This window comes from Myxine glutinosa, chromosome 11 (assembly GCF_964187855.1).
Source record: "Myxine glutinosa chromosome 11, kmMyxGlut1.1, whole genome shotgun sequence".
Lineage (NCBI taxonomy): Eukaryota > Metazoa > Chordata > Myxini > Myxiniformes > Myxinidae > Myxine > Myxine glutinosa.
This window is the reverse complement of record NC_136271.1, coordinates 42,640,330-42,662,292: the sequence shown is the minus strand read 5'-3', so window position 1 is coordinate 42,662,292 and position 21,963 is coordinate 42,640,330. Positions and strand designations below refer to the sequence as shown.

The 21,963-nt window shown below is 43.4% G+C and overlaps 1 protein-coding gene across 1 annotated transcript in view; it reads left to right on the top strand.

Annotated features, from left to right (window-relative positions):
- Positions 1–21,963, top strand: part of LOC137436597 (GRB2-associated and regulator of MAPK protein 1) — a 107,430-nt gene that overhangs the window by 15,137 nt on the left and 70,330 nt on the right. Inside the window, exon 2 of the mRNA XM_068130538.2 lies at positions 11,394–11,534. Within this exon, the coding sequence (XP_067986639.2) occupies positions 11,394–11,534 (141 nt within the window). The remainder of the gene's footprint in view (positions 1–11,393; positions 11,535–21,963) is intronic.

Below are 21,963 nucleotides of genomic sequence, written 5' to 3'. Positions count from 1 at the left end.
GAATCCAACTCCTCGACACCAATTGTTACAGACGCGGCTTTTAGATGTTATATTGACCGAGCGGTGGTGTATTTAACCGCGTCCGAACAGTTACTCCCCGATTAAAACCCGATTTCACCCGACGTTGACCAGATCGCCCCACGGATATTCAATCGGGAAATCTCTACAGCGATCGCAAGAGAATGAAAAAGAAGAAGAAGAATACGGAGGAAGAACAGATTTATTATATGCACACAAGCAAAGGATGGAAGAAACAGTGACACAGCGAATCCTTAACTTACACTATTCATTTTTACTTAGCCCCAAGACAAACGAGCAGGGCAGGACGTTCACACTTACACAGGGGATAATTCAGGCAGGTAAGGCTTGAGATGGAGGCAAGGTCGGGAGGCCGCCGTTCGCAATTCCTTGCGGTTTTGGCGGGAAACCCTCCGTCGCGTATCCACTGCGGGAGACGCCACGCGCTGGTTCGGCACACCTGCTCCTTTTCTTGGGGTGGGGCCGTCTCTCTCCTTTCAGCGCGTCTCTCCAAAGCTGGTTTCCTTGCCGAGTACCTCTCCTCTTTGGCTTGGAGCGTTTCGCATCTCACCGCCTCTCTTTGGTGCAGCCTCTTTGCTCCTCTCCCAGGGTCATCTCCAGCTCATCTTCAGTCATCTCTCCAGTCATCTCCTATCTGGTAAAGCAGTCCCTTTTATCACCTCGGCCGAAATCAAGCCGCCGGCTCCGAGGGCACGCCTACCGGGTCGATCACCGCGGTGTTGATTGGCTGTTAGGGCCGGTTCACTCCTTCCCTCTTCTGACGAGGTGGAGACACGCCTTTCTTCTCCAACCTTACCTCGTGGCCAATGGTGGTTGAAGAGAAAAACCGACCAAAATGCGGAAGGCAAATGGAAGGGAGGTTTTGGGGAAATTGGAAGGGCCTACGCTTATTTTGTTTGATACAATGCAAAGTCAATCTAGTGGGAAAACACATACTTAGCCTACATGGAATAAGGAAATACACTATTTAAAAGATATATCGTGACCTGCGTGTATATTCCATGCAATTAACTAGGACGCTGACTGCGACCATTATTTACATTAACAGGGTGGTACCGTACGTTTGTAACGTTCACATTGTAACGTTTTCACATTCGTTACACTTCCTCCAAAATTGTTACACTTCTCAAAAAACCGTTACACTTCTCAAATTCGTTACACACTTCTCAAAATCGTTACAATATATATATATACACATATAGTTACGGTTCTCCACCGCCCTTCTTAGCCTTACCAAGGGGGGATTAATCCCCTTGTTCTTTCTGGGCTTGGCGGAACCGAGAGACTTGAAACGCCTCTTCCGGACAAACGCAAGGTAGGGTTTCGGGACCAAGTCTTGCTCGTACCTAAATCGCTGCGCCACCACGGAAGCGGGGAAGCAAGCCTCGCACGAGCCACGTGTGATTGGAGTACACCGAGCGGATTGAGTACCACGTGGTCCGTGCAGTTTTATAGTAGTGGACCCCGATTCGAGCGGTTCTATTCGTACCACGCTTAGTCAATGAGGAAATCACAGGAACGATCGAATGGAAAGGAAGAACACAGGTTTAATTATTATTCCCACACGTATGTACAATGATTGGTAGAAGCAGGGACACAGAGCAGCACTTAAACAGTTTTATTCTTAATGCCCAGACTCGGGCTCGTCACACTCATACAGGGAATTGCAGGCAGGTTGATGTTCAGGCCAAACGCGTCGACGTGGTCGTCCAGGAAGGGCCCCGTCCGGCTCTCCACGGTCCCCGCACGTCCCGCGAGGAAGGCAAGCAGGCGGTGGAAGGATCCTCGTAGCGCGTCTCCCGAACAAAAGGCAGCTGATGAGGTAGGAAGGAAAATACGCGTGTCTCAGCGCAGCTGGCGGTTACACAGCGCGCTATCACTCGCGCAGCTCAATGCACTGTACGCGGCTCGGCTCCAAGCTCAACCGAGCGTTACTTTCATATGAGCGCGTATCCCTGTTCATGCACGTCTTTCTCCACTTAATGCCAACTCAGTCCTCTTACTGCTCTCTTCAATCCAGCTGCTCGCGAGTCCTTCTCGTCAGTCCTTCTACTCGCAAGTCCTGCTTACTCACGCGCTCTTCACTTGCGAGTTCTCCTGCTCATGCGCTCTTTCAACTCTCGAGTCCTTTGATGCCCTCCACTCGCAAGTCCCCCTGGGGGCTTTGCGCGACGGGTTATATCGGTGCGCCCCAAACCTTCTCGAACCCTCTCGAACCTTCCAACCACGCCCTGTGATGCAGTGCTGCCACCACACCCTGTGAGCTCTGATTGGCGGCTCGCGCTTACCGTCAGCTCCTCTGCCGCCCTCACTCGGTCCAGCGCCGACCCTCCTAGGCCTGCCTCGTTTTAATTTGCACAAAAATGAACCAAAGGAAGTGCAAAGAGGCATGAGGCAAGGGAGGCGGGATAGTCAATGGAAGTAGAAGTCAGACCTATTCTCCTTACTCTACTCAACGCAGAACTAACATCGGAAAAGGACTAAGCTCACAAATACTAAGAGATAACTACACTATCGCGAGGCTACATCTTGCTTGTGTGACTAACTATGAGGGGGAAATTTAACCTTTATTATACAAACTGTTACCAAAACTCAAAACCGCAATAATAAATGTATACAGTCACGTGAAAAAGTAAGTACACCCCATGTAAAGTTTTGACTTTTTCAACATAATTCAACATACAGCTATTTGATCTTCCTTTCAACAATATTGAAAGATAAAGGTGATATAACATAACAAATATCATGTAACAATTACATTTTGTCGTCCATTATATAATTTAAATAAACATAAATGCAAATTTCGCATGTGGAAAAAGTAAGTACACCCCTACATTTATCACTACTTCAAATACCTAAAATTAGAATCAGGTGCACCAGCTCAGGTGCAAATGATTAGAACATCGTTAGAGAGGATCTTGGAGGAACCCGTCATTTAAACCTCAGACATTTAGTTTGGTTTGCTCTTTGTTGTTGAAGTGTGCGGCGTCACCATCCCTAGATCAAAAGAGTTCTCTGAGGCCATCAGAAAGAAGGTTATATATGCCTACGAGTCTGGGAAGGGATATAAAAAGATCTCCAAACAATTTGAAATCAATCATTCGACTGTCCGGAAAATCATCTACAAGTGGAGAAGATTCCAAACAACTGCCAACTTGTTCAGGCCAGGCCGCTCCAGCAAGTTCAGCCCGAGAGCAGACCGCAAGATGCTTCAAGAAGTCTCTAAGAACCCCAGAATGTCATCACAGGACCGACAGGTAGCTCTTGCCACTGTTGATGTCAAAGTGCACGAGTCTACCATTAGAAAGATGCTGCACAAATTTGATCTACATGGGAGGTGTGCCAGGAGGAAACCTTTGCTGTCCAGAAAGAACATCAGGGCAAGACTAAAGTTTGCCAATGAACACCTCGGCAAAGACCAGCACTTCTGGAACAATGTGTTCTGGACAGATGAGTCAAAGGTAGAGCCATTTGGCCACAGTACGAGAAGACATGTTTGGCGAAAACCAAAAACAGCATTTGACCACAAGAACCTGATACCAACTGTAAAGCATGGGGGTGGAAATATTATGGTTTGGGGCAGCTTTGCTGCATCAGGGCCTGGGCAGCTCACCATCATAGAATCCACTATGAATTCTTCATTGTACCAGAGGGTGCTTGAGGATAATGTGAGGCCATCTGTCGGAAAGTTGAAGCTCAACCGAAGGTGGACCTTGCAACATGACAATGACCCGAAACATCTATCTATAATTCCAGTAATCTCTGTGTGTTTGTTTGTACGTTTGTTTGTCTGTGACCGCTGTTTCTCGACAACCACGGGTCCGATATACTTTAAACTTGCCAGGTATATTGCTGGGGACCCGAGGATGTGCCTTTTCAAGGTTTCATATTAATCGGACAATTACTTACCGAGCTATGTCCAAAAAACGATTCAACCAATCAGAGAGCAGCGAGCTATCGCGTGTGCCGAACGTGGCGAACACACTCTGCCTCGGATGGCACATTTGAGAGCGTATTCATTTATTTCCCGTCGGCAAACTATGTTGGCGCTATGTTGGCGTTAAACGATGTTTTAAAACTAATTAAAACCCCGGGGGGATTGTCACTGTACTCGCAAGCCGTTCGCCGTTCGCTTTGGCGTTGCGAATGGACCAAAACATTTCATGCACCAAACCATTTTATGTAAAGCGTTCGCCGTTCGCTTTGGCGTTGCGAATGGACCAAAACATTTCATGGACCAAACCATTTCATGTAAATAGAGGGGGGGATATAATTTTAGATATAGATATAGTACGGGCATGCCCTAGTACCAGTAAATCCACCAAGGAATGGCTGAAAAGAAAGAAATGGAGGGTTCAGGAATGGCCAAGTCAAAGCCCGGATCTAAATCCCATTGAGATGTTGTAGGGTGATTTGAAACGAGCTGTGCATGCAAGAAACCCCTCAAACATCGCACAGCTGAAATAATTATGCATGGAGGAGTGCAGTAGCGGACTGGGTCTTAAAACCGGCCCGGGCATCCTTCACCTAGGTCGGCCCATTATTCATTTATATGTTGCTTATCTGAGAAAATAGACGAAATGCTTGGAAAAAAAAAAACGAAATAAAATCCACTAAAAATTAAATTTATTTTCAGTAACACAAGCACATGTCATATCTAAGAGAGTAGGTGCCTGTGCAGTTTGCTGCTTCTGGCAGCCACACCATCAATGATATCCTTAGTTTCAAGTTTGGCCAGGATCCCTTTTCCCACAGACATCAAAATGAACGCCTCAAGATGTTCTTGCGTCATTGTACTTCGCAGACAGCTTTTGATTCTCTTCAAAGCAGAGAAAGACCGTTCACATGCCACTTGTGACACAGGCAGCGTTAGCAGCAGCTTGTAGGCAAGCCCAATGCTCTTGTAGACATCAGTGAAAAGGTTCAACTTGAGGAGCACCTTGTAGCAGCAGAGAGGACATGCTTTACATGACTTACATGTACTTGGCAGAGTCTTCCTGTCCTGTTCAGACTCACTGTCCTCCTCCACTGTATAAGCATCTGCTACTGATTGTTTCAGTGTTGACCATTGTTCTCCAAGGCTTTGCAGTTCTTTTCGTAGTTGTTCCGCAGTGACACCATCATCAAATCTCAGCAAATGTTTATGCAGCTCTTCCATAGCTCCCGATGGCACTTGATAAAAGTTCCTTGGGTGAAGAAGTGAGAGATCAGCATACAATGTTGATGTTGCTGATCTGTCAAACCGCTGCTCAATGCTGCTCACAATAGTGTCCACTATTCGGTTGTACACTTCAATGCGATACTTCTTTACTGGGTCAGAAGCTGATATAGCCTCATCTATGGATAGTTCGCCATCAATACGTTTGTGCCGTCTTTGCCGTTTTATAGGAAGGGACTCTTCCATAACAAGATTTACATCCATTTCATCCAGCTGGTCATTAGCCCATTGAACAAACTTTGCAGCTGCATCATGACAAGCTTGGAAGTCATCCCGTAGCATCTGCATATTCTCTAGCAATTCATTCACCATCCGGTGCACAGTCAGCAGATCCAATTGCACAGTTTGTAGATACTTGGAGAGCGCTGTAGTGCGGGAGAATACTTGCAGACATACTTGTGCAGTCAGAATTGTTTCAAACTGCAGGAGACTGGCAATGTATCCCTTCACCTTGGCCTTAACAGCTGCTTGGATCTGGTCAGCAACTAGTATGGCATTAAGAGTGGTGATAACTTCCATGAAAAGCGCTCCAGTTGGGTTGTTGAATGAACCAAAAACCTTCTTCAAGGCGGCATCCTTTGACCACCATCTGGTTTCTCCAATAGTTCCCATTTGTTTCACAGTAGTGGAGTGTCGACTCCAGATGTTCATTCGCTGATAAGATTCCCGAAAGAATACTGCAATGTCATTCAGTAGTGAGAACAGTGATGTGCTAGTCACAACACTTGTAGCTTCGGTAACAACGAGATTTAACACATGTGCGTGGCAACAAACATGGATCTGCATTGGAGCTTCCTTTGATAGCAGAGTACTGAAGCCTTTGTAGCACCCCTGCATGTTTGCTGCACCATCAGTTGAGTTTCCAACACAGTTCTTGAGGCCAAGATTCAGTCCTAACAAGACTTCAGAAACAAGTTGCACAAAAGCTTCGCCAGTAGATTCCTCACATTTCACCACACTCACTAATTTTTTCTTGGATGGTGCCAGTGCTATCAATATGTCTAAGAACAACAGAGCACTGGTCTTTAGTTGAGATGTCTTGAGTGGTATCAATTTCCACAGCAAACATGTCTGTTACTTCTTCAGAAATCCACTGACGTATCTTATCCCAGATAACTGTGATAACATAATTCACTGTAGTTTTAGACAGCAAAGTTACCAAGGAGCCTCGACCTCGTGAACTCTTTGCCTTCTCATATGCTTCTTGCTGTTCTGGACAATGTGAGAGAGATGATCGGCTGTGCAGGAATTATACGTCCGAAGTAATTTTACAACTTCCAGAAATGTACCATGGTCGATCTCCTCATTGTCAAGTGTGTATGCTGCTTCTTCATTACTTCCTCTGTAGCTCAGTACCCTCTTACCAATGAGTTTGACCACATCCACAACTCTTTCCATCACTTGTCGTCTCTTCTAACCTCATCATGATGGCTGCGTGCGAGCAGGTGAGAAACGCTGGACTGTTGTCGATCTACCAGGTGTGCTGTAGAGCATCTCAAATGAAAAGAAGAGCGTTCATGTTCTTCAACACGTGTATGTACATGTCGCCAGTCAGTCATTCCCTCGATTTGTGAGAGGCCCTGGTTTTTGAGTCCTGGGTTGGGTGACGAGTTTCTCATATTTAGCCCCATGTCAGAGTTTATTCCCGTTTGTGTTTGTCTATAAAATGAACAAAGTGTCATTCTGTCGCAGAGCGTTTTTTTTTGTTTTTGCCATTGTTCTTGATCCTGTTTGGATCTGACATTGGTTTTAGTCAATGACGCTGTGTCAAAGCAGACTCAGTGGCATAATGGTCAGAGCATCCAATTTGAGTCTGGGAGGTCAGCGGTTCAAACCCCGACCGAGTCATACCAAAGACTTTTTAAACGGTACGTGCTGCTTCCTTGCTTGAAGCTCAGCATTTATAAAGGATAAAGCACAGATAAACCACTGCAGTTTGTCAGTCACTGTGCAGACTTTTGATGGACCGCTTGGCGTCCTTGTGTTGAGGTTGCCCATAAGGGAAGGTTACACCAAGAGCATGACATGACCATATGATGTACAAACAATATTATACAGTTCAATGATGTACAAATATTATACTAAGGACATGGCCGTATGTGATGACAAGTTTAAGGGACGATTGAGGAAGAGGGTGGAGAGTTTGGAGGAAGCAATGGTGGCAAGGAGTGAGGAGGAAAGAATGGTAGTGAGGAGGTGATCTACAGCATCAAGGACAATGTGCTTCTTGCAAGTTTGGACAAAGTCAGGCAGCTCGGAGTGCCAAGGGAAGTTATAAAGCTTGGTAAACAAGACCAGACAATGTCGCAGTCTGAATGATGCTTTTTGACAAATGTGATCATGGACAAAGAATGCTGTGAAACTAAAGGCAGGAATTTGGGCCATAGCCAGAATTCCAGTGTGTAGTGGCCTACTCTTTGAGAAGGATGTCAGAAACTGTCGGCTTAACATATATATATATATTTTTTTTGCAAAATTGCTTTACATTGACGTACAGTATTATCATTTTGATAATATCAAGAATCGGTATATATTTGAATCAATGGTCATGCGGAAAAGCGGTTTTAGTTGTTAGGGTGTTTATGTGGGAATGTCTGAGCATCTTTGCTATAATTGACGGTCACAATCGAAAGCAACTAGCCCAATCCAGGAAGGCACTGGACGTAAATTTGAAGTTTTTGGCAAAGCTTGACGACTGCCTCAGTGACCGTGATGAATAGGCCCTTAAATGTTGCTACGTCTGTCCTTACAATTCGTGCCACCGTGTCTTCATGTACGTGCTTTTCATTACAATATTAGGTGGACAAACTCCTGCTTAGATGCGACAAAGGAAGGGATTGAAATGAAAATATATATCACATTGTTAAAACGGATTAGAGGACATCTACATCCAATCGGTTCAAAATGATGGTGCGGAGGTCGCGAACTTGACCTTGAGCTGTTTAGTCTGGGTTTGATTCCTGATTTTTTTTTTTGGTATACAGGATCGAGGCTCGTGAAAGAGCTAACATTTATCACACAAAAAAATATAATAAGGGGAGCGGTAGACAAGATGGGGAGAGAAGGGGAAGCACACAAACACAACATTTGAGAGCAGGGACATCGGGAGATCTGTGGGAGGGAGAGGACTTGGGGGAGGAGGCGTGGGAAGGGGGTGGATTTGATAAATTGTGTGATTGGTACTTCTCAGGTAGGGCATTGCATCACAAAGTGCGCTGTCACATGGAGGGGGGCATGTTAAGCTGGGTGTCTTGTTGGTAAACATTGATTGATAAGCTGGTAAACATTGATTACTGGAGAAGTTAAAGATCCCACAGTGTCTTTCTATGAAGAGTATAGGGGTGTTATCACCAGCACCTTGGACAAATTAGAAATTCCTTCCTTGTCTAGTTTTACAAACGAATCTTTCACCCCATCACCCAACATGAACCATGGAAGGGCACTGTAACATTGTCGAGCAAAGTTGTAAAAATAACAACATCAACTACATATCGTAGACTCAGTGATTAACATGGAATATCCGCAAGTTCAAATCCCAAAATTTTGTACAGGGTGCTATGTACATTATTATCCGCAATTGCCATTATCACCAATTTAAACATACCATTTAATTCAGCCTCCACCTATAGCAGTGGTTCCCAAACTTTTTTGGTGGCATCCCTGAATACAATCTTGGCCTGGCCTGGCGACCCTAAACTCTGTACATGTTAATGACCTATCATTTTGATACATTTTGTTTATTCATATAGTTTTATTGAATTAATTACCAACACATAATGATTTTCAAAGAGTTTTTCATTGGACAAAATGAAAAACAAATTTACGTGAAAATGAGACTTTATTACACAAAGATTTACTCAGTGGCTATGGTGATACTGCTTCATTTTGTGGGTAAGCTCCTCTAAGTTTGGTTTTATGTTGATGGACAGAGCACAACGCAAATCATGCTGAGGATCCACACGATTCCTTGCTTTCGTCTTGATTGCAACAAGACCTGAAAATCCTTGTTCACAGAGATATATTGTTGGAAAAGGGAGAAAAGTTTTTTCAGCCTCCCGAGTCAGAATGGGCTTATCCATAAATTGGGTTCCAACATTTTGAATATGGGAGCTTTTCAAAGCGTTGCTTCTGCACTTGATTTTCCTGGAGTTCTATAAGTTCTTCTTGAAATTCCGGAATATCTTCTCTGACTTCACAACGTCCACATTGAGCACATTTCTGATCCAACTATACTTCTTGAGGTCGACGTTTTCTGGAAAATACCTGTCCATTTCTTCCTGAAGGTTCTTCGGATGATCTTCGAAAACACTTTTGACGTCAACAAGGGGTATTTTGATTTACACGTAAATAAAGACAAATAAGATTCAGGCAATACTTACTTTGTTTGTAGTAACTAGATCTCAGCCTCCAGTAAACAAGTGAAAGCACGACTGTCAGATTGTGAACTGTCGACACATGTGAAAATCAAATTTGTTTTATTGCGAAAAATTGGTTTTCTAGTACATTCTTGAATGATTCAGAATAAAAAAGAAATTTTGGCAACAGAATATAATAAAATAAACTCCAGTGATAAAACTCATCTGGAACAGTTATAAATGTATAAAAATCAAACATTTCAAATTTAAATAAAAACGTTTAACGAATAAAAACAGTGCGTTCGATAATTAAACTCAAAACGTTAAAATTACAGCGCCATCTATAATATCGCATTCAGATAAGAGTGCTACTTAACAACAGGCTCCTCACTGGTCTGCTTGATGCACGAGTATTAGATGTGAACGGACTCAAACATTATTATATTAAGCTTATATGGATGCTATTGTGTCCAGCAATTACCCGAAACGTACTTGATTGTAACGTCAACGGTTTAATCCGAAATCTCAACACAGCACAGCATGCCCATTAGGCCTCCAAAAAAAACCTGTCTTTCCTTAGCTCCTCCCACTCTCCAAAACCAACCGTCACTTCCGTTTCCCATACATATGAACTATAACACATGAATTCCAAACATAACAGATGCTATATATTAACCACAACTATTCTACTTAATTTACTATTTCAATATAATCCTTCATATTGTGCCAGTGAAGTAAACCCCTTATAACACTGTAATATTAATTTTTTTGAGACCGTTCCGCAACCCTCAGGAACACCTTTATGACCCTCATTTGCGTCACAACCATGGATTTGGGAACTTACCACTGCCCTACACAACTGGAACCACTGCCCTATAGGATAGGGGGAGGCCTATAACTGTTGTAGAAGCTGAGCTGTATCTCGGATCCGGCTGGGACTTTCGGAATAAAATACGGCATCAATAATGGGAATATATAGTATGCAGGGTTGACATACTTTTTTGACCTTGACCTAATTTTAAGGTCACGACCCAATAAATAGACAATTTAACATGTTTCACCAAAACTCGACTAAGGCTTGTTCTATTTGAACAACATTACCCTCTCCAGATAGCCTAGAGCAAGGTGCATTTATGATTAATTTACACCGTACTCCTCCGAGTTAAAGGTCAAGGTCAAATGGGCACTGAAAAAATAACGCGTTTTTGGTCATCTCTCAATTTTGCCAATGTGGACTCTCAGACCGCTTGGCCTTCCAAGATGTTCTTGCATCATAATCGTGTACCTGCACTGATGTTGTGCATTCGATATTTGATTAGTGTCCTTGACCGACATTTTCGGATTGTGACCTAATTAACAAGAAACACCTTTTTGACAGTGCATTTGTTATTCAAAGATGGCTTATTGGACCATGATCAATGAAAATAACGTTTCATGTTATTTGGCCAAATCCTCATTCATACTTTTACGGGCAAGTGTCATTTGGATCTTACTTGCACGAGCAACCAATCGTCGGACATCAAGTTCAATACTGTGTTTCTTATGTATGTCAGAATGCATTTGCATAGACCCAAAACTAATGTTTGAAGAATCTGTAGATCGAAAGTTTTATTTTCCAAGCCGGCTGCTTATATTGGACCACACAGTGTTAATAGCAATATGTGGTCATGGAAATGGCCAATGACAATTTACCAAAGAACGTTCTATTTTGTCCTTGATTTTTAAAATACACACTTCACTTTTATAAGAACTTATCGGAATCCTTTGTGTGCTGCACGCAGGACCTATGACAGAGGGTTTACAGGATGGGGATCTGGTGCTCCTACATTCAGCGAGGCAATGGACAACAGTGCTGGCTCATAGCTTGGAAGAAGGTCACTACGTTGTGGGACCAAAAATTGAGATACCAATCCACTACCCCGGTAAATGAAGTCTTCCTTTCGTCTTTCCACGTGATTGGTTAATCTACATACAGCAGTTGATGACACGAGCCATCCCGGTTATTTGCATTCTAATTTCCTCTTCCTATTTTTTGAAATCCTTTTCAGGCAGTATTTCCATATTTGTCAGCAGAGATATTTTCGTTTTGCCGATCCCTAATGTTTTGCTGGTTCTTGGTTTTATCACCTGCTTGATCGCAGTGGACAATTGCATGCTGTTGTAGGACTTACCTATGGAGCTAATCTCTCTTTCTGTGAGCAAAAGTTGCTTACACACTTGAACAAATTGCTTGGTCTTTATGTTTGATGTCGAAATTTGACTCGAACTTGAAATAGATGAATTTGAAAGAGCGAAACTGCCATTTGTGGAAGTTTTATTGGTTTAAGTGGTGTTATGGAACCTAATGAGGGATATAGATATTATCTGCCGGTGTGGTTTTCGTGCCACTAATGGTGTTGTGGTTGCAATAAATGGATGCAGTAGTTTGTAATTTGGGGGAAAGCGAGCCCGTGTCATGTCAAATAATCGGCTTTATGATTAAAGCTCTAATGCAATCTATGGCTATTTCCTCCTTGGATAAAAAGCAACCTTTAGTATGTGCTTATGGCCGGAGGTTTTCAAGCATTTGTAGGTTTTCCCAGCTGGTGTAATCAGCTGTGAGCAGGTTTTTCAGCTGAAGAGCCTCTGAGTGCAAAATAAAAATCTTTGCTACATAATGATGAGCCTAAATGGTTATCCCAAACACAGATTTCCAACTCTTTAGCCTGGCCCATTCCCAAAGGGATGGGATGGGATATTGTAATAAGTCTGTCAGCGAGTGTGTGCATGCAGATCTACTTTCATCTAGATTGTTAATTATCTGAGATATGCTTTAATTTATCAATTGCTCATTCTAGTTTTATATATGGATTATGGATGGACGTCTCCGTCCATCCCTCTCCTCCACGGCTGCAGAAACCCTCATCCACGCCTTCATCACCTCCCGTCTGGACTATTGCAACAGCCTCCTCTTTGGTTCACCCTCAATAATCATCAATAAACTCCAATACATTCAGAACTCCGCTGCCCGTCTACTCACCCATTCCCGGACCCGTGACCACATCACCCCCGTCCTTTACAAGCTTCACTGGCTCCCCATCCCCCAGAGAATCCAGTACAAAATCCTCCTCTTGACCTACAAAGCCCTCCATAACCTGGCCCCATCCTACCTGGCTGACCTCCTCTCCAGACACACTCCCACCCGCAACCTCCGCTCTGCTGCTACCAACCTCCTGACCCCCCCCCCCCCCCCATGCGGACCAAATTCAGATCCTGGGGGGACAGGGCCTTCTCCATCGCTGCTCCCACCCTCTGGAACTCGCTACCTCACACCATCAGAGACTCCTCCTCATTCACCACATTCAAAACATCACTCAAGACCCACCTGTTCAGCACTGCATTCAACATTTAACCCACAGCATTTAACCCCTGACTATCTCTTCTCCTTCTCCTTCCTTTTGCTTTGATTATTTACCAATTTATTTTTGTCTTTTTGCACTTGTTTTTTTGTACTCTGTCAAAGCGCCTTTAGGCTTCTTGAAAAGCGCTATATAAAATAAATGTATTATTATTATTATTATCATTATTATATATGATTATTATTATTATTCGTCCCCTACCGGTTTCGGGAACTGGGGTTTGCTCTCCGTTCATCTGTCCATCCGTCCAACCTGTGGTTTTCCAGACTTTTTCCCCTTAACCTTTAACATATTCGACTGAAACTTGCTACATGGCTGTATTATGAGAAGTTACAAAACAGGTTCGAGTTTCAGGGCATTTTGCCAATTTTTAGCCTGCGCTCCTGAAGCAAAAATCGGTGTTAGTCATTCGGGTGCGTATGTGCGTGTCTGCATTTAAAAAAATTTTTTTCTCAGCAACCGTTGGTCCGATTGACAATATTTTACCATAGGAGTGCTGCCTGTAGAATATTTTTATTCATAATTATGACGTTATAGGTCACATGGTATAGGCACCAATTTGGAAAAACTTCGCACCTCTATATCTCCCAAACCGCTCAATGGGAAAAAGTTGAAACGTGGCTCATTGTCCAGTACTCCCCATGGGGAATAAGATATGTTGATGATAATGTCATTGGTGCCTTCATTATGACGTCATAATTTGGCAAGTACAATGCTTGATCTAATCAGTATGAAAAAAAAAAATTATCTGCAACTGTTAGTGTGATGGACACAAAATTTTCCCCATAGGACCTTCTCGTCCTGTAGAATTTTTAATTATAATTATGACTTCGTCAGTCACGTGGTACAGGCGCCATCTTGGAAAAACCGAAAAACGTTGCACCTCTATATCTCCAAAACGGCTCCATGGAAAAAATTGAAACATGGCTCATTGTAACGAACTTTGCATGGGGAATAGGTGTTGTTAACGACGACGTCATTGCTGCCTTAATTATGACGTCATAATTCGACAGGGACAACACTTACTCTGATCAGTTTGAAATTTATTGAGCGTGATCTACACAACAATTCTTGTATTATAGAATATAAATTTATGATGTAATCGTTCACGTGGCCTGGCAGCCATATTGGATCAAAGAAAAAAAACCCTTCAAAAACAGAGGAGTTGGCTCGCACCAAGTTCACTGCGCAGGGTAATATTCTATGAATACCATCTAGTTCATGGAATTATGCCCTTTTTGGACTTAGAAAATACCACCAGGAGAGGACATGTATTGCAAAGCAATTCTCCCTCTTGTTATTTTTTATTGTTCCGGCTGTTTATATAAGTTGATTGATTCGTTAGGAATTTATTAATAACCTGCACAAAGCAATATGATAATAATGAGCATGTAATAATAGGCACACGTGTATAATAATAAGCCTTTTAACACAAAGGTAATTTTTGAAAGGATATTGAAAATTATAGACGGAGAGTATACCTATCTTTTTCTTTCGTATGCAGCACGTGGCTTCCAGTAAGAGAATTTGCTGGGGGCACAGCAGTGCCGCTGATGCTGTGCCCCATACAGGTTCGAGCAGGAATTTATAATTTGTTCAGGGTGCTGACAACAACTCTCCTACTCGTGACGAAGCACACGATGGGATCTAAGGTCCACCAACTAATGCTGGCAGACGAGCTGCCCAGTTTAATGACCATCCAAGAGACATATTGATGAATCGCCTTACCTGTGATGCACTGGCATGACGGTGTAGAGGTGAGCTGACATTCAAACTTAGGCTGGACAGATCAGGAGCGAGGGTGCATACTTTTTGGCCATCCTGCCAGCCCTGCTCTTGATAATAATTAGGAAAGATTATTTTAATTATTTTATGAAGGTATTATTGTTAAGTTAAGGGTAATTTTTCTTTGTGGTAAGGAGGGGCGGGGAAGGGTGATGTTTGGCTCTCTTTCTTTTTCACTCTTTCCAATTGTTGCATCATTTCTGGAAGTGCGGCTGTGCCACTGATGCAGTGCCCCCCATTACCAGTCAGCTGGTACTCATTTTGCGCCTTGGAAGGATGACCGGCTGAGTCAACCCACCTGGTGTTATTTCACCGGCACGACAGGGGCTCAAACTGAAGACCCTAAGATCTCAAGCCAGCCACCTTAACCGTAAAGCCAACTCCAGGCGAGGTATTTAATTAAAAGCCAGACTGGGTACAGAGTCATTTATTCCAAGACAAAGGGCTTTGTTGGGAGGAACTAACAAGTGTTAAATAAACAAATAAATAACAGAAGATTTATCCTTAACTCCAAGAAAGAAGAATCCAATATAAAGATGGTCTGTGTGACAGAAAGCTAAACTTTAGGGAAAACTTTTTTTTAGAATTTGGGAAAACATTTCAGTTATACGAGGAGGACGCGTGGGAAACCTGTGTTTATTTTTTGCTAAAACAGCATAGTTGGCAGTTCTGATGTACAAACGGCATCAAATGTGAATCACCTGTGCCATTTTCGGCATCTCGTGCCTCTGGCATCTTTTATATCCTATTAATTCATATTTTATGGCATGTTATTCGACGTCCAGTGATTTCCTCATTGGGTGATCGTGAAAGACTTCCTATACCGTTTAACAAAACCAATGTCAAATCTCAAGCTTGTGTTCATGCAATGGTTGGTTCCGAGGTTTCATTCATAAAGTCGTTTTGCGGCATGTGGGTGCTGGCTTGCATCATTGCTGGGAGCCTGAGTACTGCTGATGCAGTGCCCCATGTAAACTAGAGCAGGGATTTGGATTTTTTTTTCCGGGTGACAGCACTCACCTCCTCTTCACTGTAAGACCATCGCATCTTCAATGTCAACCAATGACCAGTGCTGGCAGATGGGTCCTCTTGCTTGTTGTCCTTCCGAGGGACGGCACACACATTGATGCCCTCACCCTGCATGCAAAACATCATGGACACTGTTTATGTCTGGGTGGGGATTCAAACACAGGACAAACATCTCAGATAAGTATGCATACCTCTAGGATATCCTGCCAGGTCAAAGTAGAAAGATTAATGTGAACAGATTTTTGTTGTTGTTGTTGTTCGTGTTAAAAAACGTCATCTGAACGATGGGGGTGGAGGGAGGGATGATGCGATGATGTGCATGGAGAGGGGTGAATGGGATGGTGGGGCTCTGAGTAGAACGAGAAGTCAGTACCTGCCTGCCCTATGTGACGAGTCTCAGAAAGAACCCTGAGATGAGCTTACCTTATTTAAACTGGCAGAGTGCCCGTCCTGTGGGGTGATCTTGTCCAAGCGTGCAACACGTTCTTCTGGCATTTCCCCTAATCTGGGCGGTGTATAGGCAACAGACCGCTGCCTCGATCACTCCCAAAATAAATAAAGAAATAACCTGTATTATGTATATGAAGAAAAAGCATGCGTATTGCTTTTGTTCAGATTTAATACATTGTAGTTTTATTGCTCGTATAATTCCAATTGCAACCCATCCACTGCCCCAAAGGAAGAAAGTGTGTGTGTGTGTGTGTGTGTGTGTGTGTGTGTGTGTGTGTGTGTGTGTGTGTGTGTGTGTGTGTGTGTAAGCCTTTCATACCATGCATGCTTATTATTCTCGGTGTACTGTACACACACGAAATATCATCAACTCATGTACATGATGTTAATCCTCGGGCTGTGTGTGCGTTTAGCCGCTCATGGCATAAATGCTAACGAAGATGTTAGGGCCACGACCTCATCACCTCGCTTGACCTGGTTCCCACTCGGCTGATTGGAGCAACATAAACATGCCAACTTAGCAACCAACAGAATTAACTGTTGATCATAAAAATAGCACGTGAATGTCGTGGGCTTGGGTTGATCAAGATCAGATCATGAACCTTGCTTTATAGTCCTCGATACAGAGTGTCTTGGCTGCTTAAGCAGTTTCTATGGTTAGTGTTAGAATCCAGGACAAGTTGCCACTCCGACACAGGTAGGATTTAAAAGTCAGGGTAGGAATTTGTAATTTGATCAGAGTGCCTGCGATAGCTCGCCTACTCTTCATGAAGGGATCTTTAACGCACACCAACGAATACCAGCAGACGGGACGGCCAGCTTAACGTTCATCCGAGGGACGTCACACACATTCATGAATCACCCCGCATGTGAAACACCAGGATGGCAGTTTACAGCTGGGTCTGGATTCAAACCCAGGCTAGGCTAAAGAGAGACATACACAAAGAGGGGAGGGAGGCACAGGTGATTTTTACGAGTTTCTTCATAAGGAAATTGAACACACATTGAGAGGGTATTATGTTTATTCGCAACGGTACCCGCCCTATGGGCGGGGCTTCAATTGGGAAGCCAAAATCAAAAGGTAAAATATCGGAAAGTGAAGGTTTTTTATTTTAAACGATTTATATAAACATCCGTTGAATCATATCACAGGCAAATCATCAAAATCTAAACAGTATTTGTAGAATTTCAATAAAAGCCACATCACTGTTCATATCGGTAAATATTATTGGATCGTGTTTGGAAAAACTGGAAAATTGGAGAAATTGGAAAAATTGGAAAATTGGGGAAAATTGGAAAAATAATATAGCCTATTTTACTCCAGGGGGTTTGGAAAAACTGGAAAATTTGAAAAATTGGAAATTGGAAAAATTGGAAAAACAATATAGCCTATTTTACTCCAGGGGATTTGGAAAAACTGGAAAATTGGAAATTGGAAAAATTGGAAAATTAGGGAAAATTTGGAAAAACAATATAGCCTATTTTACTCCAGGGGATTTGGAAAAACTGGAAAATTGGAAATTGGAAATATTGGAAAATTGGGGAAAATTTGGAAAAACAATATAGCCAAACCCCCTGGAGTATTTTTTATAGGCTATATTGTTTTTCCAATTTTCCCAAATTTCCAATTTTTCCAATTTCCAATTTTCCAGTTTTTCCAAATCCCCTGGAGTAAAATAGGCTATATTGTTTTTCCAATTTTAGCAATCATCCAATTTTTCAAATTTTACTCCAGGGGGTCCCAGGATTACCCACCCAAAATTTCGTTGCGATCGGTTCAGCCGTTTTTGCGGTACCTGGGAACAGACAGACAAGCATTTGGTGAATTATAGTAAGAAGAAGCCAGCACAATGGTTACCAACCTATGGTTGCTTGTCGATGTTCCATCCTTTTTAACTGCGTCAAGTGAGGACGGATGACGTACCATTTTGATGTCTTTATTATGACTTTGCCGGGGTTTGAACCACTGAGCTGCCAAACTCAGAGTGGACGCTTTGATCCACAACAACATAAATTGAAAAAAAAAAGTTCTGAAACGTCAGGTGAGAATCGAAAATGGTGGAAAAGAAAGGTAGAGTTATTGGAGACGAGGGAGTGAAATGAAAGAAGGTTATTAGGACGATGGGATGGGGTGGAGGTTGCTTGTAGTCAGTCAAGCATTTTGTCTCTTGATTGCAATCTTTTTTATTGGTAAAAGGTGGTGAACTTTATGAGAGTAAATATCTTAATATTGCAAAAAACTTTTCAAGAATGAGAAGGTTCGACCACCTTACGATATTTAAAGTATTTTTCCTCTGATATTTGAATTTTGTGTTGGGATTAAAGAGTTGAGTGTGGAATAGATGATTATGCAGAGTGGTCTCACAATGTTGCCAAATGTAATTCACAGAGGCAGGTAGCAACCTAAATAAATAAATAAATAAATAATAATAAAAAAGAGTCGGATAAACACAATCCAAAATTGACATGGAAAAACCCACAATCTAAAGAAGTAACTTTTATCTGAAGTTGTGTAAGGTGAAGAGGAGAACATGATGGAAAGGGGAAGTGGTTTGCAGAAGTGGTTAATGCCAAAAATGGAAACCAAGTTGTCATGAACGTGAGTTTGTTGCTTTTCCTATAATTTGTTTCAGGATCATGTTTGTAAAGGAGGAATCAAAAGAATGCTGTGAATATTTTCACTTGAACGCATTTTCAAAATGAAATGGAATCCAGACTAATATATTGTTACGGACCGCGGATAAGATGTTGGTTTGCCGAGCGGATGGCCCCGCGGCCCTAACAGTTACCCTGACTAACCCGATTCCCGAACGTTGGCCGGATCGCGCCACAGGTATTCAATAGGGAAAAGACAAAGGCGACACGGATGTGAAGAAGAAGAAGAAGACAAAAAGGTTGGAAATACTACTAAATTTATTCCTACTATTTACATCCTCAAAGTAACCAAGGAGAAGGAAAGATAATAAAATAATATACAGAAGAATCAGAGACACAGTGCAATTATTAGCTTACCTACAGTCTTAATTAAACCCAGGGACAGAACAAACAAAGACAGACTCATGCGGGGAATGATGATAGGAATGGCAGGAGGTGGATGGCTGGAGGGAGAGGAAGGTCCAGCTGGAACCGCAGCACGGTCGGGTCGGGGATGAGCAGCCGCCGCCCTCTATCGATCAGCGCGTTTAACAGCCGCCGTTCCTTCGCGGCCCTGCTCAAAAACTGCCGTCAAGGCCCCCAAGCTGCTGTGGCTGAAGCTGCTGTGGCTGCTGCTGCTGTGACTGAAGCTGCTGTGACTGAACTTGCGGTGGCTGGAGCTGCTCTTTTAGGGATCCCTTACTCAACTCTTCTCGTACTCAACTCAACTCTTCTCGTACTCAGTCCAACCACACACTTCTCTTACTTGGTCCAACCACTAACCAACGTTCTGACGCGCCTCCTTTGCACGTCTCTCGCTTGGTCCAACCACGTCTCTTTGCACGTCTCCCTTTTGGTCCAACCACAGCTCGGCTCTTGCGCGCGCGCTTTTATAGCGCCTCAGGCGATCAAGCCGCCGGCCTTCAGGACACGCCCCTTGGTGAGCTTGCTTCAGCCCTGATTGGTGGGCACAGGCCCTCTGACTCCACCCTTGATGACAATGGGCGGGCACGCCCTTCTTCCCCGAGCTAAGCACATGTTTAATGGCGGCTATTGTAGTTGGCAGTAGAAGTTTTGGGAGTGGGAATGGGGCATGAAAGGGCATCTATCTTATTTCACTTGGTGCAATGGAGTGTCATCTTAATGGAAGACAAGGCCTTACCCTAATACACATAAGAAGGAAATAAGCTACTGAACAGGGATATTATGGTGTCCTTCATGTATGCTTTATGGAACTAACTACGGGAACGCCCTTTGACCTTTATACAACACTGGAGTAAGGAGGGCGATATTTTACAACAATTTACACTACAACAACAAAAAAACAAACCATTCTCATATCCACAACAATATGTTGTTTTGTTGGATATCCGATGGGATGAGGACTGCTTCATGTCTTTCTTGGTGGGAATTTGGGGTTGGGATATCACTATTCTCAATAAATATTAAGGTTTGCCTTGATAATAAGTTTCATTCAAATCAAGGCAGCTTCAATTATCACAAAAAAGTTTACTTTTATGAACCACGAGAAATATTGGTGCACAGGTGTGCTCACGGAACGACCGATTAATACACTTAGTACCACAACCTAATGGAGGGAATGAGTCCGCAACCATATTATAGTTGAAAAGTGAAAGGGATTTGGGAACTGGTTAGCCCATAGCAGGTGTGTGTTTGTGTGTGTGTGTGTGTGTGTCTTTGTGTGTGTGTCTTTGTGTGTGTGTGTGTGTGTGTGTGTGTGTGTGTGTGTTTGTGTGTATGTGTTCGTATGTGTGTCTGTTTTTTTTTTTTTGTTTTTTTTTGTATACTGAATCGTGGCTCGTGAAAGAGCTAACATTTATTTCACAAACAAATCAACCAGACAAACAAAATATACAAAAAGAGGGAGCGGAACACAAGATGGGGAGAGAAGGGGAAGCACACAACCACAACATTTGAGAGCAGGGAGAAGTGTGGGAGGGAGAGGGCTCGGGGGCAGGAGGCGTGGGAAGGGGGGGGGGGGGGGGAGGGGTGGGAGAAGTATAAAACACAAGGGGACCGAAATTAGCGGGGGTAGAAAAGATCAAGGTTTTGGATGGGGGAGGATAAGAGATGGTGGTGAACAGCTGTTTTAAAGACCTGGAGGGTGGAGTGGGATTGAAGAGAGTGAGGGAGTTTGTTCCAGAGGCGGGAGAAAAGAGGAATGAAGGAGTGAAGGTGAGCAGAAAGTCTTGATTTTGGCAGTTTAACCATAAGAGGGTTGCAGGCAGATCTTGTGCGACCTGTAGGAATATTTGGGGGACAGAGCCCAGAGAGGGCTGGGGGGGCAAGGCCAGAGAGGAGTCGGTAGAAGACGGAAAGACCACCAACCTGCCTGCGGTGAGTGAGTGAAAGGCCCTTGGAGTTAGCTTCATCGCGGGAGATTCCAATGATTCTGAACGCTTTGGTTTCAACAGCGTGAAGACGGGCTAGGTGTGAGGCAGGAGCACCAGACCAGAGGGGAGAGCAGTGTTCCATAGAGCTGCGGATGAAAGCCTTGTATGTGGTGAGGAGCTCAGGTGTGCCAAGGAAGGACTTCGCACGACGGAGGATGCCCAGTCGGCGACTGGCTTTGGAGGCCAGATTTGAAATGTGGTTTTCCCAGGAAAGATCATGGCAAATAGTGAGACCCAAAAGCTTGAGTGACAGAACTTCTTGGAGAGGATTATTCAGAAAGTGGATGGGAGGGTTTTCCAGTCGGTCTTTTCGGAGAGACATCGTAAGAGTGTGAGATTTATCAGGCTTGAAAGACATGTTCCATTTGTTTGCCCAGTCTGTGATTTTGTCCAGGTCTGCAGAGAGTGAGGAGGCTGCAGACTGCCGATCTGAGGGATGAGGAATGAAGCGACAGAGAGTAGAGTCGTCAGCAAAGAGATAGAGAGGATTTTCAAGAGAGTCAGAGAGATCATTGATGAAGACCAGAAAAAGCACAGGGCCCAGAACACTACCTTGGGGAACTCCAGCCTGAACAGGAAGAGGACATGAGAGAAACCCATTCAGGGCCACACGTTGACTACGACCAGAGAGGAAGTCTGCC